Source organism: Ciconia boyciana, chromosome 15 (assembly GCF_034638445.1).
Source record: "Ciconia boyciana chromosome 15, ASM3463844v1, whole genome shotgun sequence".
Classification (NCBI taxonomy): Eukaryota; Metazoa; Chordata; class Aves; order Ciconiiformes; family Ciconiidae; genus Ciconia; species Ciconia boyciana.
The window spans coordinates 3,869,813-3,895,603 of NC_132948.1; the positions used below are offsets into that span (position 1 = coordinate 3,869,813).

A 25,791-nucleotide genomic window follows, 5' to 3' on the forward strand; every position below is an offset into this window, starting at 1 on the left:
AGGTGCAGGCAGAGCCCCCTTTCCCCCCATAAGCCCCCTGAAGGGTAAAGCCTGACAGAGCAAGCCCGAGGCGCGGCTGAAGCTTTGGCCCACGCTACCGGCGGGGCCGGGCCTCGAACCCGCGGCGCAGCGCCAGCCTCCGCCCCAGGACCCCCTTTAGGTGCCCGCCGCGTTCGCCGGCGCGGCGCTCCGGCAGTGGGGCGGCCGCCCGGAAGCGGAAGTGGCGGCGCGGGTCCTGGCGCCGTTGCCGAGCGCCGGGCGGAGGCGCGGGCCCGCGGCGGCGGCTGCGTCCCGTCGCTATGAGCGCGGCCGGGCTGGTGTCTGCCACGCCGCCGGCTCCCGCTCCGCCTGGGGCGCCCGCCAGCGCCATGCCCCCCGGCCCCGAGTACTACGAGGAGGAGGAGCTGGAGAGCGCCGAGGAGGAGGACGGCGAGCGGAGCGCTCGGGCCCGCGACTCCGATGAGGGTTGGTAGCGTGGCGGGCTGGGCCGGAGCCGGGGGGAGAGGGGCTGGGGAGGGCTCTGGTGCCCTGGGAGAGGGCGGGGGGGACGCGGAGGCGCCTGGGGCTCGGGTTGAGGAAGGGGACCGCTGCGGGCAGGTGCGCCGGGGAGACGGAGGAGCGTGTTTGGGGAAGAAAGGCTTGGGTCGGGTTTGGTGGAGGAGTGGTCTGGAGCAGGAAGAAAACGCGAAGGAAACAAGGGCCTGTTAGATTGCTGGCGTTCCCTGTGGAAGAGGCGAAAAACGAAGGCATTGGAGTGGTTTCTCAGGTGAAGAAGAGGCAGCGAGAGAAGGGGAGAGCGCTGAGGAGGTGGGATGGAGCGTATGGGACAACAGGGTAAAAGTGGTGGAGGAGTCTGGGGTGCGGAACTTGGTTGTGTTTCTGTGGTGTGAAGGGGGAAGGAGGCAGTTAAGGTAGAAGCAGCATGGACAGAAGTAAGGGGATGTTAGAGGAAAGAAGGGTTTTGTGGAAGGACCAGGAAAGCAGTGGAGAAGAGGAAACAGAAGTACAACCCAGAGTATTCTGGGGTGTAGGATCCATAAAATAACATATAAGGGAGATGAAGAATGACCCTTTGACAGTGCCTGTTGCTCTGTCAGCCAGAGTCCTCCATCACGTCTGGTGCGTTCATGAATGAGGTGCCAGAGCCAAACCCATAGATCCTTACAAAGGCTGACAGTGTGCTGGTCAGTGTGGGGCTCTCCGTGGCTGCACACAAGTAAACTGGGTATTGAAGTCCTCTATGGTGACCTAGACATCCAAGTATTTTTCTTTCAGTTAAAACTTTTTGTTTTATCTTTGGCGTGTTGAATTTTACGTTAACACATGTAAGCTTAAAGTGTTTGTTCCTAGTTTAAGAAAAATCTGAGGAAGGTTTGATTTAAGGGACTGGTGCCCCCCCATCCATATGTGGGGAATGTAGCCATAGTTTAGGCTCTACAGCTGTACCCTGCCTACCACAACTCTGGCCTGGAGGCACTGACCTCTCCTTGGGGAGGAAAGGTAATTAATTGGCTACCCATGTCTTATAAATATAAGCCTGAAAAGGCATAGCAGAAAACTAGCAGACCCATATTGGTTTAATTTGTTTGTGGTTTATATATTCATAAAACTGGGACTATCTTTATGGTATTGCTAGCCTTTGTTATGTGTAAACGTTGAAGTACGTCTGTGCAACACGTAGCTGAGAAGCCAAGTTCAGATCACAGCAAGTAACTTTTGTTATTTTTAGTGAGACCTTTGTGGTCAACCCCAACAGCATCTAGTCAGAGTATTTTCATTTTGGAGTGTTTCCAGTCAAAGTGCAGAATCAGTTACAGCTGTTTCAGTCATTGTCTTCCATACAGTGTATTAAGTCATGGGCAAAACTGTAGGAAGAAGTCTGTGAAACGTTTTTCAGAGTCTTTAGACTGTTTCTGTCTCACCTTTGTGTATGTGAATGTTAATGTAGAACCTGTTGTCTTAAACTGGGAAGAAATTACCACAGCAGTTGAAGTTGTTTAGACTTGATGTAAGCTTAATTGCAAAACTACCAGAGGATTTACATAGGTTAACTTGCAGTTGCAGGAAAGAGATGAGATGGTTCATTTCACTTCTGAATTCGCCTCTCCAGAGGCCTGTCTGGTTGTGTATTTGAGGTTAAATTGTCTGAGGTTTGGGGACTTCTTGTTTGTTTCTTTCTTTGTTTTTAAATAACTTACTACTTTGGTTTTTTTAAAATATTTCTTTAGTTTTAACAAGTCATTCTTTGCCTCATTTAGACACTGAGGATGCCAGTGAAACTGACCTGGCAAAACATGAGGAAGAGGACTTTGTAGAAATGAAAGAACAGTAAGTAATTCATTCTAATCAGAAGTAAGGTAATGTTCTGTTTATTTGGGGTGGTTTTTTTGCATAAAACTCTGCAATGTTTTGGGCCAAGATTGGGGTTTTGGAGTCCCTCGCCTAATGTAATAACTAATGAGTCCATATACTTGTATTTCTTCTATCCTCAGTTACTTTCTCTGTTCTATATGTGTTTAAGAAACTAAGCACTGCTACTGTTTTGAACAAAGAAATAGGTATGAGTTTCTGGGAGCCGCTGAGTTTTGCTGCAAATGAATCCCGCTGCAGAGAGATCCTTCAAATAAAATAAAGGATCTCCTTTATAGAAGCCAAGCAAAAAGCAACATGCCTATTAAAACCCCTTAAACAACAGAATGCTAGTCCCGTCCAAGAAGACAGGCTTTTTGGAGACTTGAAATAGTTTCCCTTGATGTTTAGGTGTATTTGCAGTATTTTGTGTTCTTGCTTACTGGCAGAGACATGTTTTTATGCAGGTCAGGAAGTCCTGACCTGTGTTAAACCACAGATATGTGAGAAGGGGAATGCAAGTTTGCAACAGTGCCAGGAATAGACTGTGGGGTTTTTTTATAATGTCAAGATCTATGCGAGGAAATGCCTTCTGTTTTATAAGTAGGGAACTAATACACAAATATTAAGACTTGACAAAGTGGCAGAATAGTTCTGTTGTAAAGTTTCTGGTATCTGTAGATCTAAATGTCATTTTAGATTTCGACATTAAAAACCCAACCAAACAAAAAACCCAAAACCCCCTATTTTACCCTGAACTGTTCCCAAAATAATTGGTTTGGGTGCATTGTAAAACGAATGGGGTGGCAGGGTTTTTAGACAGAATGATAACCTTTAATTTGAATAAAATTCTTTTAGTTGTTGTTTGTTTGTTTCCTGAAGTTCTTCTGAGAAGTTTTTAATTCTGTGTAAACACATTGTAACCTACCTAAACAGATAGTGAAATAAATGATGTATATTTGTTTTTCAAACTAAAGTTGCGTGCTCTCTATCTTTGCAGGATGTATCAGGACAAACTGGCATCTCTGAAGAGGCAATTACAACAATTGCAGGAAGGTAGGCTTTGGAGGGGATAGCTTTTTTTCCTAAACAGTTTTCAGCACTTTTCAAAGGTCATAGAAGGATGAGGGTTTTGAAAGATATAAGCCACATCCTTCACTGAATGGTGGCTCTCAGTCATGCTGCGTAGTGAAAAAAGTCAGCCACTTTCCATCCTTTGTCCCTCTAAACACTTGTAGCTAAGCCTCTGTGTACTAAAGGATTTCTTAAAAGGAGTAGTCGGCTTTCTGAAAAAACAGGGAACATGCTTATCAAAATAAGCAAACTAGAACTGTAGTTTTCTGATTTCAGATATTAGTATTTGTGTTTCAAGTGGTGTATGGCTCCTTGAGAAAATTTAATACTTGGAAAAAATAAAATTCCAGTGGGAATCCACTATTTATTTCAACTAGGTACTCTTCAGGAATATCAGAAAAGGATGAAAAAATTGGACCAGCAGTACAAAGAAAGGATACGAAATGCAGGTAAGCTGAATTTCTTTCTAAGATGCTGCATACAACTTAAACTAATGGTTTTTATAACACCTGAAGAAAAATAATGGTAATCCTGTCCTTTAAAGAAAAGGAACTTGCTGGAGTAAAGGGTGGTTCTGCTTCAGAGGGTATAGTGTAGGTGTTTTTTTTGAGAGTGCATGAAGCATGATGGGATCTGTCTTGATTTTTTTTAAATTTTTTTTTTCATCAGCATGGTTTGCTGACTGTCTACTAAACACCAATAAACAGTTTTAGTCTTCATTTGTGTGAAAAAGCGCAAGTAAAAAAATTGTTTCGTTTTTATGTGGCACTGTGCCTAACCTATAGTCTCCCACTTTGGCTTGTTCTTTTGTGCAGCTTGTCTGAAACCTTCAGGTGCGCTGTTTCTTTCAGTTTGCAGGAATGGAAAGTTAGGACTACACGCTTTCCCAAAGATCTGTTTTGAGCCCTGCAACAATGCATACAGAGGACTTGCTGCTGAAACTGTTATTCTGTATAGCTGTGACAGCGAATGGGCTGCCTGTACTTTGTGTTCTGGCGCTCTGTTTCAGGAGTGAAGGCCTAAGTTAATTTTTAAAGTGCCTAGCTCTCAGCTCTTCTGGGTAGCCTTTATTGCATTACTGCAGAGAAATGGCTTGAAAATCAGATCCGTTTGCCTGCCCTCCCTCTTTCTTGTTCTCTTTCCAGTAGGTTCTTATCTTAGATACTGAAGCAGGGCCTTTTATAGAAGCTATTATGTGAAAATAGGAAAAGTAGCTGTTCTTCCTTTAGAAAAGTTGGATGAATCCTGTAATGCCTGGGCCATTACTCTGGGAAATATGACAGAGAGGCAGTGGCAGTTGTATGATGGCTAATGTACTCCAACCTTTGAACAGTATAAATTGTGTCTTTCTAAAAGTGCTTGGGATGGTAAAGGATTGGCTTGAGGAATTTAGGTGAATTGAACTACTTCTTGTTAACAGGAATCTGACTTCTGAGATGAATTTCATGGACGCTAGAGCTGCATTCTAGTAATATTGGGTTGTTTTGATAAAATTGAGACTAACTGCAAACTTGTGTTTCTGGCTGGCAAAGACCAGTGCTGCAGTAACATATTTCTTCCACAGGAGGGCAGACGGTGATAACGTTCAATTTTATGATAAAATCCAACCGCCTAGTACTACAGGAAGAATGGTCTTTTATGTTTATCCTTCCCATGTTGAGGTTTTTGGGGTTTGGTTTTTTTGAGAATCACAGATATTAAAGCAACAGTTTAGATGTACCTGCATTTGATTACCTCCATAATACTGCTTCCATGCTCAATTGGTAGAGGCCTTTGCAAACACAAGGTTTGATTTTTATCAGGCTATTATAATCTTTGGTTTCTATTTTGTTGTGTTTTAAAATTATTTTAAAAAAAAAAGGTACAGTATTCCTACTACAGTCTTCTCCAAAACATATTTTAAGCCTGTGATCTTTACAGAAGTTTTTACAATTTCACGTATTGCCAAAGCTTAATATGCTGGTGAAATATGGTGACTTGAGGACTGATCGGGTGCCTTAGTTGGCTTTTCTTGGCACTACCTTGAGTAAAAACTTTGTGTTGGGCATTGTGTCCTCCAGGGAACATAAGAAGGGTCCCATCCTGCTTAATTTCAAGTTGTTAGGAATTGCACAAACATCGGTAGCAGGACTATTTCACACCCAGAAATCCATTCACCCCATCCATAGGTCTGTCTTGAACTAATCATTGCCATGTGTTAGAACTTCACCTTCAGTGTTACATAACAATTTCCTGGCTTTTCTCGGGCATAAACAGCCTGAAATCAGACACGTATGAGTTGAGTAGATGAATCTTCTAACAGCTGCAGAATTATTTCTGAACCAGTCATTGCTGAAATTCATGAAGATGGCTTAAACTGTGAATTTTTGCCAGCCATACATTCAGCTATGTGTTTCAAGCTTCTATCTGGAAAGCTTGTATCTAGTATTAATTGATTGTAATTAAACTGGAAGAAAGGTGGACTACATGCTTAGTACTGCTGGGAATAGTAGTTGAACTGAATAGTATGGAGTACTGCTGTGTAAGCTTGCAAATCAGCTTGACAACCTGTAGAAAACTTCAATTAACAATAAATTTTTGTGGAATATTTTCATAGTTACTGTCTTTTCAGTGTGAAACTGCAAAGTGAGAGTAGAGTTTGGATGAGTACTACACTATTTAGGTCACCGCCTCTCTTGGTTGCAATATTCAATGACTTAAAATGGCAGGGAATTAATTTTGTGCATCTTTGAAGATAATAAATTAAGCCTTTCTTCTCTTTCAGAACTGTTCCTCCAGCTGGAAGTAAGTACTCTTAATTTATCAAAATATATATTAACTAGATAGAAGAGGTATAAACCTCCTGTTTCATCAACTAGTACTTGTGCTTGTTTTCGCAGAAGGCTTAAATAAATTTTCTTCCTCTAGCTAGCATTACTACACTTGAGATGTAGTACAGCCTACTGTTGGTATTACTTTAAGTAACTTCTGGTCTTTGTCACTAAAATAGAATTAAAATAAATATTTGCTCTTGGGCTGCTGTATGCTGGCTGTGCATTTGGCTTGTTTAAAAAGCTTGTCTGAGGTGGTAAATGATAGTGCTGTTTATAAATCTGAAGAGCTCTCTGCTAGAGACTTGATACGGTATGCAACATTAAAATGTTTTTTAAAAATAATTAATTCTTTTGCCAATATAGTACTGCTTAGTCATTTTTAGATGTTTTTCTGTCGATTGTGAATATTGATAATCTTTAGAACTGGCTCCAGTTTTGAACTGGAAGGCCAATCAATACAGTAGTTGAAAGAAGTTGTTGTGATATCCATAACTTGAGTCATTGGCTCCTTAGTTAACCTTTTTATTCTTCTGGTTTGCATTAGACAGATCAGGTGGAAAAAAATTATGTCAAGGAGAAGAAGGCAGCAGCAAAGGAGTTTGAAGATAAGAAAATTGAGCTTAAGGAAAATTTGATTGCAGAGTTGGAAGAGAAAAAGAAGATGATTGAGAATGAAAAGCTAACCATGGAATTAACAGGAGGTAAAAACAAGATAGGCATCTGTCATTTGTCTTATCCACTCTGCTACTGCTTAGAAAAAAAGATATAAAGGTAGCAATGCTGGTTTATACAGACAGCTAGCGTGAAGGCTTTAAAGCTTTCCAAATGTCCAGATGTAGAACACAAATTGGTGGTCTTTTAATGGAGAAAGCATTCAGAAAATTCAGTGACCTGAATTACTAACAGGTGAATCAAAATAGTGCCAGTGAAGCAGCAGAATGGATAGGCTTTTTTATATGCAGGGAAAGGGGCTTCTTTAGTTCCTGTGATCTGGCAATAAAACTATTGAGATATGCCACAATACTGACCTAACCGGCGGTGCCAGGTTGCAAACTGTGTCCTTTTTTTCTCAGTAATAGGTGGTCAAGAAGTTGAAGAAAGGCAAACAATAAAGGTTGAAATGTGCTACTTAAAGCCAGAAAAATAGATTTGTGAGCTACATTTGTGTCCAGACTCTGGAAAATGGACATTAAATGGACAGATTTCTTTTCATGAGACCAGTTGGTACCCTTGGTGCCTTGGCAGTGCTCTTTGCAGTAATTGACACAGTGGAGCTAAGTAGAGGGGAATTAGCCTCCTTCACAAATTGTGTTGCTGTGATACTGAACCAAAAGTCTGATTTAATTATCTTTCTAAGAGCAACTCCCTCACTTCATGGACAGATAATGTTGGTTGCGTTACTGAGGCCTGTCCATGAGTTACACCTTTTATATCTTTCTTGCACAGTATCTACAGAAGTTATGTAAGCTGATAATTTAATTAGTGTTCAGAAGCGAGAATTAAAACTTGCTATCTACAAGATATATGGACATATTCAAGAGTGCCCTTGGCTTTTGCAACAGTACAAACTGTTAGGGCTAATCTGGACTGGAAGACAGTTTGAGCTATGCTGTTTCCCTGATCTCTTTGGTTTTTTAATTATGAAGTCTAGTCAGATCTTACAAACTGTGCCTTAGCCTTAACTTTCCTATTGTTATCCTGTGCTCGTGTCTGTTCACTACTAAGTTGGGATACAGTACTAATATTGTAAGCAGATTTTCATTAGTGGATCAGGATCCGACTAGATCTTACCTTTGGAAACCTGCATACCAGTATTTTAGGAGTCTGAAGGAATCCAATTTCTGTGTCGGTGGGACAGCTCTTAACATCAGGATTCAGATTTGCAGAGTTAAAGGGAGAGTGGGAGGGGTAAAAAGGACTATTTAGTAGTCTGATTTGGGGACCAGATTAATCCTCTTCAGGGAAATGTGTCCCCCCATTGTTGTGTGTCCTGAAGAGATGAGCTGTTTCATCAAATATGACTCTAGGAGAAGGTATGTAAGTAACTGTGGAGAAGAGATCCATTCTGTGTTTGTTAGCCCTCCCTTATCTCCTTCCTTCAAGACTAGCGGAAATGCAATGCGATTTCTTTAGAAGTAACAGATTTTGTTGTGAACATGCACTAGAGGCTAAGAAATAAGAATACTGGAACTGATGTGGACTCGATAGTTTTTAAAACCTATGGAAGTTCAGTGTATACAAGGATGCAAGTTAGCAACCTGATGAACAGGCTCATCTGTGAGCGCTGGGAGTGTTGCAGTTTAGGTTGCAATAGTTGCCTCCTGTTCTGGAACGTTGTATAGTGTGGTTCTTAACTATTAAGCCTCATGCAAGACTGTGTTTCAGGTTAAATGTGTTGTTGCTTTAGCACCTCTTCAAAACTTCCTTTATAAAGTTTTCATGAATCTCTGGAATCTTAAAGTTCTTCAAATGTTTAACAGTAAATGTAAGACTCTCAAACTCTGGGTTTTTTCTGAAAACTTGTTTGGTGCTGACTTGTCACAATTTTAAGGTACAGGGTGCTGAAATAAAGAGAGAAGAAAATTGATCTGTCTGCCTTATTCACGTTTTAAGCAATATAGATAACTTTGTGACAACTCATTTGAAACTAATCTTTAAAAAGGAGAAAAAGCCTTCTCCACTTAGCTGCATATCACCTTGAGTAAGTGCTTCAAACCCCTCTTCTGAGGCTCTTGTAACTTGGTCTTAACAAATGAGAAGAATGGCTTACATTCAACACAGCAAGTTACATTTTTAGTGTCTCCAGGGCTATTAATGTTCAGTGTTTTTAAAATTCAGCTTTGAATCCTAGAGATAAGGTTTCCTTTGGCATATGCTCAGTGGGTGGCTTTTTTTTTTTTAAAGCTTTTATCATAATATTTTTTTTCCCTTGATGTACAGCATGGTCATCCTTGTTCACCCTTGAGATAAGGAGAAGAGTAATTTGGTGTATTTTGAACATGCATAGCTGCTCAAGGTTTTAGCGTCTAGAGGGAGCCAAAGAGGCTTCGTAGACGTAAGTGCTACCTAGGATGTGATTCAGGCGTACTTAAAGATGAGCGAATAATTCTCAGCACATAGAAAGAGAGGTGAGATGATGTGTTTAGCATTTAAGATGTGGTCTCTTGGTTGCCAATTCAAGATATCTTCATAAATGAAGGAATGATTTGTGAGAGTTTGAGTAAAGTAGTTCAGTTAAGACTACCTGTAGACATTTGGACAAACTGTAATTTCAGCTAATTACTTGGTGATGAGACTTGTGTTTCAATTTTTAACAGATTTTTTTTCTTTTTCCCCAGTGTATATGCTACAATTTATTTCCTGGCAACTGCTGCTCTGCATGTTATTAATTAGGTTCATTTCATTAACCATAATTTGAAACATTTTTTAGATAATCTGAATTTAAATACTATTTGTGTTTAAAATTACTCCAGCAGACTTGTATCAGTCTTGAATGCAATAATTATCTGTATTCCTTTGGCAAAGCTATTTTTCCAGCTTGAAGACAAGAAAGAGAGCAATTGATTTGTAGTTGATGTTTTACATGCTATTAACTATCCAAGTTTTCTTAGCAAAGAACTCCATGAACTTTGCTTTTTAAATGATATGTTTAAAAGCGGATAGCACTAGCATTAAAGAAGTTTGCCCTGAATCCTTGCAGCATCATTGTGCTTCTTATCTATACCTGCAGGAGCTGTAAAATGTCCCCAAACCAACTGTGCTACTTCCAGCCCACGGAAGCTGTAACCATGGCATCACAACGCTGTTACTGAACAGTGACCTAGTATGAAAGGGAACTTGTATTCACTGTCAGCAGTTCCAGCTTTGGATGCTGGAAGCTATCACAAAAAAAAATAATTCCAGTTTTCTGTATGGAGGAGGAAAGACTATTTTCCTTGTGCCCTGTGTAGAAAGCTGCTGCTTCTTACGCCTTTCCCTCTGGTCTTATCAGTTCTCCAACTTCATTACTCTACAGATTCAATGGAAGTGAAGCCTATTATGACAAGGAAACTGAGGCGAAGACCAAATGATCCAGTTCCTATCCCAGACAAGAGAAGGAAACCTGCCCCTGATATCCTTTTACAGAGTCATTGGAGGGCTATTGTGTTTGAGGCCAGCATGCTACCTGCATTTATGTTGTTTTGTACAGGAAGGAAAATGAAATGAGGTGCTAGGATCAGATTTTAAGCTAGGAAATACTGAAGTACAATTTGTCGTGTATAATGTGTGATGAACTAATATAACACAACCAGTTTTTGGAGATCCCTCGGTATCCTAACTTAAACTTCACAGTGTTGTGATATAACTTATTTGATTTTTTTTTTTTTTGTCAGTGAGAGTAGTTTGAATTCTTCAGGCAATCTTTTTCACAAAGGAAAAACTTTAAAAGAATGTTACGTATAAATGCCGAGGTAATTGATTCCATAGATAGTAAATGGCTTTTTACATGAGCGAAAGCTTTTCTTATTTCAAGATATGACAAAACATTTGCCAGAAAGATCATATTTGTCATATCAAACTAGTTTTTCCATTTCTGATAAAGGCTTCAGATCTCTAATCCAGAGAGATGCGTAGCAAAAGCAAGGAGTGCTAGATTTGTTCTTTGAATAAAAAAGGATGAAAATCCATCTTGTTTTTATATATTACGAGAGAGACAAAAACATGTATATGTAATCCTTCTCTTTTGCCTTGTTGCATGTTTCTTATAATGTTCTTTGGCTTCTGGAAATACATTTTTAGCTCCTCTGTCATGATAGGCACTTTTTCTATTTGTGTATTAAATTCACCTGGAAAGGAAGGCAATGATATTTGCTTTGCAGAGGCTTATTATTAGATTCCAAACTTGTATGGCTTAAATCAGATTAAAAAAACCTTATCTTACGACTTCTGAGTGACTCTCATTTTCTGAAGGCAATATCAAACCTTGAACTTCTAGAGTTCATGCAGGATGGTCACAAGCATCTCCATTTTTAATTAACCTCTTTCTGGTTGGAGATTCTGTTCACTCTTTCAGGAAAAAAAAAATTCTATTTATTAGTGCCCCTATCTCATCCAAAATAAATGAGTTCCATAGTGAATATGACCTACTAATTGAGCATGATACAGCAGCCACAGTGTGAAACTCTGCCTGCCTTTCCTCACTGGGGAGAGGATTAAAGTCCATCAGAACCAAAATCCTTAAAATGCAGCCTAGCAATTGTTAACTTTAGTTTAATACTTTGAATACTTCTGACTTAACAGCTGTTTTGCAGAAACACTGTAGATTAAAGCTGGAGAGAAGGTCCACTGCTTTGGGTATTGTTTTCCTTCTGTGTACTTAGGTTTTTCTTGTGTGGAAATGACAGAAGAGCAGTAGAAAAGGGAAGTAGGACGATGCCTACTCCACAAAATGACAGCGGAGCTCTAATAAGGCTAAAATACACTAACCTCTGTGTTTTAAGATTTTGTTTTTGTTGTCGGGTGAATGGTAGGCTCTTTATTTATCCTCATCCACACAAGGATGTGTTTTGTGCCTCTGGCTTTATCTTCTGGTTCTTTTTTGATTTTTTTTTTTTTTGGTGGGGCTTTCCCCTCTTCTCCCTATCTCTCTATTCCTGCTTACTGAGTTGCAAAATAATGAGTTTCTTTTCCTAGGTTTGGGTGGGATTTGGCTTCATTGTAGAAAATCTGAAGCGAGTCTGTTGTGTTTCAGCTCCCAGATTGTTCTCTACAGAAATGCAAGATGAAAAACACTGAAAATGCTAGGGCTTGATGCCTCCATGAAGTAAATGTCAATGCACTAAAGGTTTTTCATTGATGGTTATGTCTGAATAAGTTAAAATGATTTTGCACTCTATTTGCTGCTAAATATGAGGCTCTGTGGAGATGGACTTGTATTAACTCTTATGACAAAAAAAGCTCAAGTATGACACTAGAATCTTATGCAGCTTCGCCGAAAGCTTTTGGTTTACATTTAGTCTAGTGAAATGTCATTGACCTTTAATTTTTAGCCTTGATTGTCAAGAGCTTATGGGAACCTTAATTCTGGATACCTCAGCTAAATTATTTGTTGACTGATGAGCAAATAATGGAGGACCTGAGAACACTGAATAAGGTAGGGATTATTGCTTTATTTGTATTTCTTTGTTTTAAAGATGCTTTCCCCTGAAGAGAACAGAGCTCTCTGTTTTATGTTCCTTTTTAAGATGTGGGACTGTTTCATCCCAGTAGGCTTTCTGAAGTAACACAGTAAAAGACTTAGCAAGATGGTATCTCCTCCCTTTTATTCTAATAGGTTTAATTAACCTAATTAAAATGACTGTCATCTAAAAATGTTACCTTTTGTCTGAACGAAGTGATGAGCTATCTTAAGGAGTTTCTTTCTTCCTCCACACGGCTGAACAGATGTTAACACATCTTTCTGTGAGATCACAGGCTGCCTCTGTTTTAGGCCTTAGTTTGGGGTGGTATTTTTTTAGTTTTGGGGGTTTTTTTTTCTCCCCACTGTTGTGACACTTCAGCAAACTGGATAGGGTGCAGTGTGTATGTTTATAGTTTTTCTAGATTTGATTAACCTATTGCTTTCTTGCTAAACACTTTAAGGCTTATCTAATTTCCTATAATAGAGGCTGCTCATTAAGGCTTTTGAGGATGGTAGTGGAGCATGTTTGTTGTGCCAGCTGTTGAGGTGTCTCTAATGATTTATCTCCTGTATTTTGTGTACCCTGAGAAATGTTGGATCATGTTCAAAAATACAGTGTGTTAAATGGGTTTGGTTGTGACTTTAGTGGATTATTGGAATGCTCTGAAGTTCAGTTTGTAGACCTTTTGTATCGTGATACTGATTATCTACACCTTTGGCTGTTTATAGCATGCTATTCTGGTTATGTGTTATGCCACTTAACGGTACATTTTAAAAAAGAACCATTTAGAGTATGGGAAGTAAGACTGTCTGAAATTATTACTGCAGACTTCTGTGGCTCATGTCAGATCTCTAATGCTTCTTTGCTCTCTTTCCATGTAGCTTAAATCACCCAAGAGACCAGGTGAGTTAACAGTTGCACTGGAACTTGTTCACAGTCATGCTGTTTTGAACAGAGAATTATATCGTAGACTTTTTGACTGTACAATTGCTGACTGTGTAATTTGACTGTATAATTGTTTTGACTGTGTAATTGCTGTTCTTTGTGTAGCTACTGTGGCAAATGGGTGCTGTGTGGAGTCTCTTTGTCTGCCCTGAATTTTGTCAGGGATGGGAAGGGAGGCGTATGCATCTTTGGTGGCTGAAACATTTGGGCATGCGACAATCTAACTGTGTAAAGAGGTTTTTCCATTATATTCAGATGCATCCGGGCAGCTTGCCTGCTTGTCAGGTAGATGGAGGGATTGAGAACTTATGTTTTTATGCCTTCAGCTCTCTAGATGTGTCTGTACACTTTATTTCAAGATAGAGTGGTACTAACTTGCCTAAGGAATTCTGACACTATTTAACTACTTCACTATAGATTAGAATTAAAAGAAAATCAAGGACGTATTGTCTTATCACCTGCCTATCAATATTTTTTCAGATAAATGTTATATTTCAGTGAATATTATAATTTATATACTCAAGGCAGAGGATGAATTATTCATCGCAATAGAGAATATTTTTTCTGATGGAAATTTGAGTTTGTAGCTTTCTGTGCTTATTATTTCTGCTTAACATGACCTTATTAATTGCAATTCTGCAGTCAGAAATGCCACTGTGTGGTGGACACATGCTGGTCTTAAACACAGTCTCTCTCCTGTTCTCAGCCTCTCCCTCCTCTCCCGAACACCTGCCAGCTACACCAGCAGAGTCTCCAGCACAGCGGTTTGAAGCCCGGATAGAAGATGGAAAACTCTACTATGATAAGAGATGGTAAGTCCTGGTAAATTTCTGTTTTAATCAGTCTGAGCCTTGTGTAGTGAGGAGACAAAGACTGCAGAGAGAAATTGCTTTGATAAAAAAATTTGAGGACAAAACGTGTTTCGGCAGAGGTTAGCCACTTCCTCCAAGGGCTATCATTGTGACTTTGGTAAATTAGAAGTGCTAATGGAGTGTTTAGACCTCATAGACTTTGAGGAGTATCTACTGGCTCAATAAAAGGAGACTTAAATCTTTTCCATAGAGTCAGTAGTGCATGCTGTGACACTTCGGAAACATTTTTGTCAAACCTAATGTTAAGTAAGAGAACCACCAGCAGACGCAGTGTGATGTAGTTGTGAAGCCGGTCAGCTAGGATACAAGCACTCTGTTATTGCAGGTACAGCGGTGTCGGCAGTATTCAGAATTCTGGTGTTCAGTTTTATAGAACGCTAGCCCATCGTTCCACAAGGTGGCAGAAGAAGTGTTGTGCACCAGATGAGCAGAATGAAAAATGTTTCTAATAAATCCAAATAACCTTTAAAGATCAAACCCACATGGGAGAAGCAACTTCAGAATTGCTGATTGGATTTAGCTCTGTTAAGTTTTATGGGCATGTAGCTGTGCAAGCCTCACAAAACGCAAGGAAAATATTAAATTTTGCAGAGAAATCTTAGTAGGTCTTAAACTTAATCCGTGAGACGTGCACAACTGGATAATCAAGGGGGCAATCTAGTACTCCTTGAGCAGAAAGCAATTTGCAAGTCATATGCTTATTTGTACCCTACTTTGGCGTTCTGGTGGCTCAAAATAACAAGTGACGAGGTTGTAATTTTATCACAGAAAATGATAGGTGTGAAGCTTGTTTTTTACACAACAGCCATCTTGTACAGTTGGTCAGGTTTTCCTTCTGCTAGCCTTCTGACAGTGAAGTTTCATCAAGGCTTCAATGTATACAACTCTGACAAAAGCTGCTGCCTGGAGCTTAAACTTCCGTGAAGCATAAAGCAGACGTGAACTGAACAGGCTACTTGTCACTTCACAAATTCATTAAGTTCTTTTTTGTTTGTTTGATAAATTTTTTTGTGTAATGTGGCTATCCTCTAGGATATATTTGCATGAATAAACTGTTCTTCAGAATTTTTAAGCATGTGGAGTACTGTAAAGTGCATAAGTAAAAAAAAAAAACCACCACCACCACCAAAAAAAAAAAAAACCCAGAAGGAAAGAAGAAATCTGGAGTAATCTGTCAGTAAAGCTCCCAAGCTCCCACTAAATTTAAACCTGGGAGACCTTCAGTGAGCCTAGATGAATCTCTCAAAAGCACCAGCTCTGTCTGAAAGGTATCTAGTTTGGGCATAAAACACTAACAGATATTTTCATCTTGCTGAATTCAATTGTCATGGGGGTCTCACTGTCAGGAATTCCAGCTGTTGCCTTTCCTGTCTTCCTTGTTCTTATGCTGTTTTAAGATCAGTATTTTACATTCTTTGGCTGTAATAATCCTGCCTAGATTTTTTGATTGATAGTAACAGTACTTGTGCAAAATAGCTGGTATTTTAAAATGGTGAAGTAACTCTTCATAGTGGGAGGGTAATTTTTTTCTAAGGTGTATTAAGGCTGTAGCTGCTGGCATGCACCAGAAATAATAAAACTGACAGCTCAGGAGTGACTGCTTTCTCTGTTTCCTGACAGCAGCCGTGAAGGACCATTATCTCAAAATAGTGAATATTTAAGGCTAGTAATGGACTCCCCAAGGTCTTGCAGAGACATTTCACAAACATATCTCCAAAGTGGAGACTTTGTATAGGGAGTTTCAGATGGATGTGGAATTAGACTTCAGTTTTTTATCCTCAGTCAATTTGCTCCATGCCCCCCATCAGATCCTAAAATACAGTTCACTGTAAAACAACCATCTTTTTGCTTTTAGCTTTGTCTGCGTACAGCAATGCAGAGTGATTTCTTTCAATCTTCTGATGGAGATGCAGTTGAAAATCTTGGCCTTTCAGCACAATATTTTGTAGCAGAAAGTGGAATTATTTCTGCTTGCCTCCCTTGTCAGTATTGTGGTGTATTTTACCTACTGCAAAAGCAAGAGTTGTTTGGCACTTTCCTTCTCTTGAAAGTCAACTTAAATTCCATTGCATTTTTCATCTGAAGTACTTTCCTCAGTTCTACCCCTCTGGTCCCCTGTGTGTATGTAAACTTAGCAAAAGGCTGAGACATGAACATGTAACTGAGATGTACCAGGCTACTGTGCCTTCAGCTGACCTGTCTCTCTGTGTGCATGGAGCATGAGACAGTTGAGGCAACTCTTCAATGAAAAAGTGCTGAACTAACTTGTTACCTTACCTTTTCTGTGCACAGTTAACATAGATTTACTGATGGACCATAACTTGTGATGTGAAATCCAGGGGCTGAAGCCAGCTGCATGTGTGTCATTAGCTTTGGAATTCACTGATAGTTCAAAAATTGGAAGAAACACCTTTGAGTGCAGGCACAGATACCACTTTGAGAGCTGTCATTTGGAGTGGCATCCTCTGCACTTGGAAGCTTGTGCACTAATTGTATCAAGATCATCAATTCTCCTTGCTTAAGCAGTCGCAGCATGGCATGCTGCTGGACTGAGATTTTTACGTCTTATCTTAGTGAGGTCTGGTTTGTAGTAGCTTATACTGTTCCTTTATATCAATTAATGATCATCCGAGCTCAGTGAACTGAGATTTTTGGCTCAGATCATTGCTGCTATTACAGTGCCCTGGAACCCACTGGCGTCTTTTCTGTTAAAATGAAGGGGAAAGATAACGGTTGGGCACAAGTGTCTAAAGGTTGCAGAATTTGAGGGGTTTTTTATTACCTCGCCCAGCCCATTGGTAATTGGTGTGTTTGAAAGGCTGAAAGCTGACACTATCATTCTTGTTACTGGCAAGCAGTGTGAAAAAGCTGAGTACTTGAGCCAGTAGGAGGAGATTATGGAATAACTATTGGAAGACTTCCATATTTACAGTATGGTTATTGTAGAAATAACTGTAAAGATTATGCAAATCCGTGCATTTTGACAAATGGCTGTCAGCCAATCAGACTGCAAGGAGTTGCATAGTGAGTAGTTGCTGAGGGAATCTCTGTGCAGTGATTCTGCAACTTGGATTGCCCAGTTAAATATGAAGCACATCACGATTAGGGTAAAGGTGGAAATAAGGTTATGCTTTTATAACTAGAAAGCATTTTGGTGCTCTCTTGATTAAGATTATTTACTTACAAATAATCTGTTTCAGTATAATTAGTTCTGCCTACGGAACTCTCGTAGGCAGAGTAAACAGAAACTGGGGAGTTTTGTCTAGCACACTTTGAGGCACTTACCAGAAACATGGTCTGTGAAGAAGGCAAGACCATCAAATCAAGCAATTCAGAGTTATGAATTTTGAAGTTTTTACTTTGTTTTATACAAAATGCACTAAGAAAAATATATAGCATGACTAAAATATAATCTAAAAGGGGGAAAAAATGGATATGCTTAGACATGGCCTCCTTATGGCAGGTATATACAGCTTCTTACAGAGTCACTTACCCATCACTTACCATTTTGGGTATTTTCACAAAATAAGGCAGTATTATAAATTTGAGGTCTCTGTTTAAACAATCGTAGACTGCAATGATTGAGTGCAATTTACTTTTTTGTTGTTGCTGATGGTGCACTAGTAATTTGTATTGGGGAATGTAAGTAACTTTTTAGTGTCAGTGATTTGCTCTGTCACATTTTATCAGGCATAATATGGAGTTGCCTTCTAAAATCCATCCTGTGTCTGAAATGTGAAAGGCTAGTTTGATTAACTCTTGAAACATGAGCTTGTTGTCAATCAGTGTTCCTATCTTGTGGCTTGGTGCTCTGCCCCTTCCTCTTTCAGATATGAAATCTTTTCAGTAATCTGCGTACAGAATTGAATATGAATTGAGAGAGCTTCATGCATTCTGAAGCATCATTTAAATGCAAAGAGTGTGTGTGTGTAGAATGAAACCACCCTTATGTGGGTGACGGTGGGGAAAGTGGTGTGGAAAGAAAGACAGACTTCATATTGACTCTATCCAAATGCTTGTAGAATCCTAGCTTTATCAATCTTACTACTGTTTCCTTTCTCAGTCTTTGGACAGCTAATGGTTTCATGTGTTGCTTTTTATTTATTTAATTTTTTTTTTTTGCAGGTACCACAAGAGCCAGGCTATTTACCTGGAATCTAAAGAGAACACTAAGATCAGCTGTGTGATCAGCTCTGTGGGCGCCAATGAGGTAGTGGGCTGCTTTGTTTTTCATGGGAGTGGGTCAGTGTAGGCAGGTAGATGGCTGTGTCTAGTAAGGACTAAGAGAAATCAATATTACTTTCAGCAAATATGAAGTTGTTTGGTGTCTAGAAAAGCTGAATCCAAGATGAAACTGAGTTGAGAGATCTCTTCTTGAGATAGATCTGAGATGGGAGAAGACTTGCTGTGTTTCTAAAGAATGATCCTACATTTTGCAAGTAGTAGTTTGGCAGGCAGGAAAAATGGGGAGAAGTGAGGTGTTGCATCTCATTGGCGCTACATTCAGAAGTTCCATTGCCATTATTTCAGGAACAGACATACAGTTTTTATTAATGCAAAATTTAAAAAAAAAAAAAAAAAAATCCCATTGGGAATCCAGGAGAGGATGAGGCAAAATTTTTGTCACCAAATTTCATTGTTATAAGGGGAAAAAATTCTTCTTGCTAACCAGAGTACATGTGTTGTGAAGTAAGCTGGCAGGTCATAGGGCAGGTGAGTCATTTGTCAGAGACAATTTCCTTGTGGCTGATGATTAAGGCTTAGAGAAGCAGGTGAAGAGAGGTGCGTGCCGAAGATTGATGTGAATCTTGCTGCAAAATAAGCTTAGTGCTTGAGCAGTGCATCAGTTGGGCAAAGGGAACAGTTTATTCTTTGCTTGCAGATTCCAGACACTTCAAGGAAAGAAGTGATAGACTTGAATGCACTTCTTTTCCATCAGCCAATAAAGTAACTTTAATTTGTTTTGGCAGCTAAGGGAAAATATTTTCTTTTCAACCAAATGAGTTGCATATGGGATATACTTTGTTTCACAACTGTTCTCCCTGCAATAACAGTTGTTACGCTCAACGGTTGGTTATTTAGATAAAGTAGTAGTAGCGTGCTAATGGCTGCGTTAAAAATATAGTACTGCTAATTTGATTAAAGTTATTACTGTTAACTTAAAACATTATAACTCTATCTTTTGGGAACATCTTACCTGAAACCTGTAGGAAATGCAATCTCTTAATTATAATTGCATGAATTCCACTTTAAAGTGAGACAGTAGGTTTTGTTTTAGTTTTGCGGTTTTGTTTTAGTTTTGAGAGAGGCTGGGGAGGAGGCATGGCAGTTATTTGCCCTGCAATGGTTTGTTACAACGATATAAAGCTGAGGGAGATAAATACTTAACAGAGTACTGAAATGAGAAGGTGTTCTCTTAGGATTACAACATGCACATCTCAGATTTCATCGCACATTCAAAAGCGTGGTTGCCAAACGATGATCTTACTGGGTCCTGCTTGAATTTAGAAGCTAGAAGGCAGACCTAGATTTGAGGTCTCTAATTATAGACTGGAGTCAAAAGTCGATAGCATTTCTAAAGGAAGTCAAGTTACTTAAAGGAACTTTACCGAAAATATTTGCACAGAGTGTCTCCCCACCAACATTTCCATTAACGGTCAAAGTGAAAAGACTAACTAAGAAGCATCAGAGATACTAAGGCATACAGTTGCCTTCTTGTGGCTGGGGAAAGGAAGTAGTTAACAGTGTATCAAAGGCATCTTTGTTCATATGAAGGTCTAAATCAGTTTTCTTAAACTGGATTTGAATTTTGTCATTGGCTATGGGCCTCTCCAGCACAGAGGCTGAGCTATGGTGATCCCCCTTAAAAAACAAACCAAAAATATCTTCCCAGGCCCAAATTCTTTAAAACTTGGTGATGTGTTTAGATCTAAACGGAATATTACTTTTGATGCAATTTCCTTGGAAACTGTGAATCAGATACTGCATTGGTGGAAATAATTGGCCAAGTGCATGGAACCAATTCAATCATTTGCCTTTTGACAACAATAAACTCTTCAGTTTGTGCAGGAAAGTGTTTGTTTGTTTGTTTGGGGTTTTTTTATTCCCATGAGTTTATTTAGCAATCTCTGTTGGAAGTTGAAAAAAGGAGGAAGCTTATTTTTCTTTTACAGTCAAGGAATAAAAGAAATTCAGAGATGGATTTGGTTGTTTCTATTCACCATCTCCTTCAGCTCTTTAGAATTAATAGATGTTATCTTCTGATTGCAAAATACATTGTATGTCTAAAACATCAGTTTTAAGTCCAGAATATGTCTTGATGCTTTTATTTTTCTGAACTGTGGCACGTTTTAGTGTTAATAAGTAATTTCACTGTTGTGGTCACTTAAAACTGAATTTTAATTTTCCTCCAAATGGAACTTAACAAAGTGGTTAACTTTAGCAAAACAAATACACCATTCCACCATATTGTGGTAGAATGTAAAACTGTACATGTTTGTTCTGTACAGTTGCTCAGAGTTTGTAGATTTAAGAATTCTTTTGGTTAGTAAAACATACCAAATTCTTGGACATGTTGCAGTGGAGAGATGATTATCAATGAGGGTGGATTCTAATTTCTCTAGAGAAATAACTGAAGTACAAATGCAGGCAAATATTAAATTTCTTTTATATTGAGGGCTTCTGCTAGTAAAGTCAATTTATAATTAAAATAATAGAGTTAATCAATGTACTGTGCCAGGCCTGTAGCTAATACGGTATCTTAAAAAAAAAAAAGTTTTGGATAAATTGCATGCCAACACAAACTTTATAGTCTTTTGTAGTAGGCAATATTGGACTTGTGTCCTAAAATACTCTAGTACTAAGAGCTGGAAGGCTCTTATTTTCCATGCATTTATTTAAATATGTTCAAATGCATTAGAATGATAAAATGCAGAGGAGTTTTGCTCAGACTTGATTTTTAAAGTACAGGTATTTGTGTCTAAACTTCTTGAAAGTGATTTTTATTTTTTAAAAATTCTGAGTGTCTGCCTCCATGGAAGCAATTTGTCCTTTGAAACATACTGTATATCGGCAAGTTATGTGAATTCTTCCATGCAGGTGTTTAAAAAAGAGGCCCTTTTATCTTCAGATACCATTTATTTAATACATTGTGAGAAATGCTTCACTGAACAAAATCAGAATAAGCTTTTCATTTGACTAATAGTTACTTGTCTGGGCAAATCCCAGGATAGATAATTTTATGATCTGTGGATCTAGAGAGACTTATTCTTGATTAGGTAAAGCTTAATGCCAGAGTTCTGTTGTGAACTGTAGCAGAAGGAAACTTGCTCTCCTGATGATGCTTGGAAAGAGTAATTTTTCTTGATGACTGTTTTGAGCAGGAAGTTAAGGTGGTAAAGTCAGAAACCTTATTTCGTTTTCTACTCAGGTTGCAAATGCCTAATGTGGGGAGGGAGAAGGGCTTAAGCTAAATAATCTGTGCACCCTGAGTAACAGAGATGTTCGGATCTGGCAATAAGAATACCTGGTCTTATTTGTCTGTGTATTGCTTACAGTGGGTTTTCCCTTTTTCTCCCCAATATATCTCCGTGCCCCTTTTTTTTTTTTCTTTCATGCAGATCTGGGTGAGGAAAACCAGTGACAGCACAAAGATGAGAATCTATCTGGGACAGCTGCAGCGAGGTGTTTTTGTGATTCGTCGACGATCAGCTGCATGACTGTATGCTCTTCCTTGGTCTTTTCTTTTGTTTGTTTTTTTAAAGATAGACAAACCTCTAATGGGGAATGGCAGTCTGTTCACTCATCTTAGCAGCAGAGAACACTGTCATGACCTCTTACGAGACAGTTTGTGGCTGGCCACATAATCCCCGGTAGTCCTTAAATCTTTAGCGATACCCAAGCACTGCCCTGGACTATTTCTGGATTTTGCATCAAGCTTCTGTATGCTTTCTTTATATTTTGGGTGACTATTTAAGAAGACTTTGCATCATGCTTTTTTCATCGTTGTTTCATGGTGCGTAGATGGGACTCGTATGTTGAAAACAACGTTACATTTATGTTTTGAATCAGACCAATGGAAGAAGCTTTGTTTGTCAAGACCTGACGTTATTTGATTCGTTCTTTTTGGTTTTTTTTCCTGCAAGGCTCGGGATGTTGGGTAAAAGGAGATTAATCTTGCCAGCTTTCATCTGCAGCTGAGACACGCGTCTGTAATACCTGGTATACGACATCAGCTTTATTGGATGAACTGTTTAAAGACTTGAGCACTGAGGCTTTTTTTAGGAAAGTGTGAACAGCTTAGAAATTGCTGAAAATCCAGCTGATTTTAAGGTAGTTAAGCAGTCACGTGTGGTTAATCAGAAGCTTCCATTTCTCTTCACATTAAAAAACCCTTCAATGAACAAGCAAAGAATATATCTATTTGCTGAAGTCATTTCCTGGTATAGGTGGATGAGTATAAACCAAAGGATTAATTAACTGAACTTTGCAGATAGCGAGACTATATGAACTATATGTATGAGTATAACCACTCATACGTGTAGAGAGACAAAAGGTAAATTTCACTTTATTCGCTGATGCTTAGAGTAACAGGTCATGCTGGAATCCTGCTGACAGAAGATGCTGGATCTGTTGTGTCTTCCAAAGAAGCCTGGTACAGAGTAGAAAGCGGCATTGACATGCTTTTAGTGTATAGCTGAAACCTTCATTCCCTAAAATGTCATGCGAAGGTTTCCCTTTGAAGGGTGTTTTAATTACTGGACATAACACTGGGTTTCTACACTTGCCCTCCGATAGCACAGGTGAAAATGCTCAAGTGATGATATTAATATGCTCCCTTCCAAGATGTTTAAAGATCTGACTCCGGCATTCCTTTATTATTCCTAGTCTTTTGCTGATGGCCGAAACCACCGATACCATGTGTGACTGCACTGGCATGAATTACACAGTGCACTGGCAATGCCGTCAGATCTTTGCCTTCTGTGCAAAAGAACTTTGTGCTCGAGCTTTTGATTACTGGACAAAAAGTTGTAATTTTTGCCTTTATCAATATCTGTCACTTTAAGGCATCTTTTGTTTTTGCTTTTGAACTGCCTTCTTGTTCAGCATCAGTCTAGCCTTTCTTTCATATCTGGATAAATGGAGTATTTTAAATGACTGTTTCCATTTCTTTTACTTACTGCAGTTGGGTGGCAGTCACATCCCAATAACTGATGTATGTACGTGGATCTGGAGTGGAGTGTTATGGCTGAGTTTCTGATGTGTTGCCTTTTGTGGCTGAGACACCTTACCTATTTTTACTGTGTTTAGAGTTTCAACTGGATCTGGAGCCTTGGCAAGGAAAGGAGAGGGTGTCTGCTTCCCACCCCTTGAAAATGTGCCATCTTTGCTGCAGCGTTAGTCAGGTGGAAAGCAGGAGGCTGTATTTTGTCAAGTTAACAGCATACTTAATGTAACTTCGATTCTCTGCACGTGTGACAGGTTTTTAATAAGGTGATGATGTACCAAACAGGATTTGTCACTGAGCCTTAAAAGGAACATCATAGTTCTTATAATAAAAAGTGCTAAGTTAATAGCAGGATTTATTTCCTACCTATATCATTTTATCAATATATATGTTTGTGGAAATAGCTGGGAACGTTGGTTCAGTTTTGGGGAGATACCTTGCCAACCTGCTAACAGCAAATGATCTCTCTGCTGCTGTGATGTTATCTGTTTTGGGGTAACTTTTAAAGGTATTAGTAGAAGTGTGGAAGTGCAGCAGCTCTCTTAGAGCCAGGCGTGGTATAGGTGCACGTTGTGTAAGCTTAATTACAAAGCTTCAACACGACATCGTAATCTGAATCAACATCTGCCCGTCATCCCTGTTCCTTGGCAGAAGGGGGGGGGGAAATAGCTGCTCTCACAGCTAAAAGCCTGTCATTCCATCAGCTGTGGTCTTATATTGGGGGAGGGAGGGCGAGGGGGGTGTGATGGGATGGGGGACACATTTCTGATTCACACCCTAATCAGAATTTGAATAGTCTTCTGGAAGCAAATACCTGTGGGACTGTTGCCCCATCTCCCTCTTCTGCAACCCCCCTGTGGACACTCAGCTGTGCTGAGAAAGTTACTGTTATCATAAGGAGTCATCTTGTGTTGTTGCAGATAATCAAGGAGTGTAGCCTTGGACTGCAGGTTGTAGTGGGAGAAAACAAGCTAAGAAAGAATGAGGACAGTGAGCAGTCAGGGTGGGAAGGAAGAAATTTAAGTGGACTGTTGTATTGACTGGGGAGATGGGTTACTTAAAGTGATCCTGATTGAGGGCAGTGCTTCAGCATGGAAGTTGTCAAAACTTGATCTCAAACCCTTACTCTACTCTCCCACGCTGATCTTGGATCTCCAGGAAGGATGTATGAGGTTAGTACAACTCCTTTCTGTCAGAGTTTCTTGCCCGTTGCCAGTTTCCCCAGTGCCCCTGGGTCAACCTTTTAACTATAATTTCTGCAGTCCTGAGTGTGGGCTTGTAGCCCTCTTTGCTCAAATTTAACTGCTACGCTGGAGGTACTTTGTTTTAAGGCTACTTCATCCTTAGTTTCTTCTTTTAATGAAATGAAAATCTTTCTTGCCTTAGTTGATCACCATAAAAAGTAGATCTGTCTCCTCTAACAAAGTACATGAATATTGTATGCTGTTTTTTCAGGCAGGCTGTTCTGTAATGGCCTGTGCCGTTTACAAGGCTGGAAATGATAAAAATGCAGTGCCTTATTGTGCACTCAGGGAAGCAGTACATTTTTTAATCCTAGAACGATACTCAAAATGTGTTGTGGCAAGGATGAGGCATGTGGAGATCAAGAGTATAGACATCAGCTGTAGAAATGAAGATTTCCTGCCACTGGTTGGAAAAATAGAGACAAGTTACTCAAGGAGATGGACAAGGTCTTGCTTAAATGCTAAGAGAAAATTGGCTTTTCTGTCTGCTATTTGCCTGTCTAACATCAGTCTTTTGAAGAATTCAAACCCTTAGTGAACAGAAATGGCTTTGCTACAGTTATGGAAAGATTTAATCTTCATTACGGACAGCATTTAAAGGAAATTTACAAAATGGTTTTAACTCCTGCTTAGAGTAATTTTAAAGCAAGGTGAACCCACTGCAAAAAATAGACTTTTATTGAGGGTCAAATTGTAGCTGGCTGTTGGCTTGTATTAAGCATTTTTTTCATTGCCCTGAGAAATGGACTGTGGTGTTGATCAAGTGCAAAATAAAAAGGGTTCCCCCTCTCCCCCCCCCCGCCATTAGATGTTCAACTGGACGGGAAGCCAGATCAGTGACCCAGCTTCCAGTGGCTTTTTGACATCATACTCACTGAAAAGTTTCAGAAGAGGCTTTTTCCTAGGATGAATGCTAATAAAAGAAATTGTCTCTTTTAGCTCATGTGCTTTGTCTGGAATTTTGTAAAGAGACAAAGTGATTTAACGACAGAAGTCTTGATTGTTTCCAATTTTTTGTACGTTTCTGGGGAACTTGTGAAAATAAAGCCTAAAAGAGCAAGAAATTGCTGTGACCCTTGGGAGTAACTGAGGTTCTTCCTCTTTCAG

At 39.4% G+C, this 25,791-nt stretch overlaps 1 protein-coding gene across 3 annotated transcripts in view; it reads left to right on the forward strand.

Moving 5' to 3' along the window:
- Positions 1-208: 208 nt before the first annotated feature.
- SUDS3 (SDS3 homolog, SIN3A corepressor complex component) overlaps positions 209-25,791 on the forward strand; it is a 37,886-nt gene continuing 12,303 nt past the window's right edge. The window contains exons 1-13 of one of the 3 annotated variants that reach the window (XM_072879849.1): positions 209-465; positions 2,259-2,328; positions 3,350-3,405; positions 3,801-3,872; positions 6,188-6,207; positions 6,781-6,937; positions 10,252-10,347; positions 12,308-12,369; positions 13,279-13,300; positions 14,049-14,154; positions 18,340-18,424; positions 21,834-21,934; positions 22,359-24,150. In XM_072879849.1, coding sequence (XP_072735950.1) covers positions 300-465; positions 2,259-2,328; positions 3,350-3,405; positions 3,801-3,872; positions 6,188-6,207; positions 6,781-6,937; positions 10,252-10,347; positions 12,308-12,369; positions 13,279-13,300; positions 14,049-14,154; positions 18,340-18,424; positions 21,834-21,932 — 1,011 coding nt within the window. In that variant the 5' untranslated portion in view covers positions 209-299 and the 3' untranslated portion in view covers positions 21,933-21,934; positions 22,359-24,150. Of the gene's footprint in view, positions 466-2,258; positions 2,329-3,349; positions 3,406-3,800; positions 3,873-6,187; positions 6,208-6,780; positions 6,938-10,251; positions 10,348-12,307; positions 12,370-13,278; positions 13,301-14,048; positions 14,155-18,339; positions 18,425-21,833; positions 21,935-22,358; positions 24,151-25,791 lie in introns of those variants that run through there. The other 2 variants (XM_072879851.1, XM_072879850.1) reach the window with 2 other exon arrangements.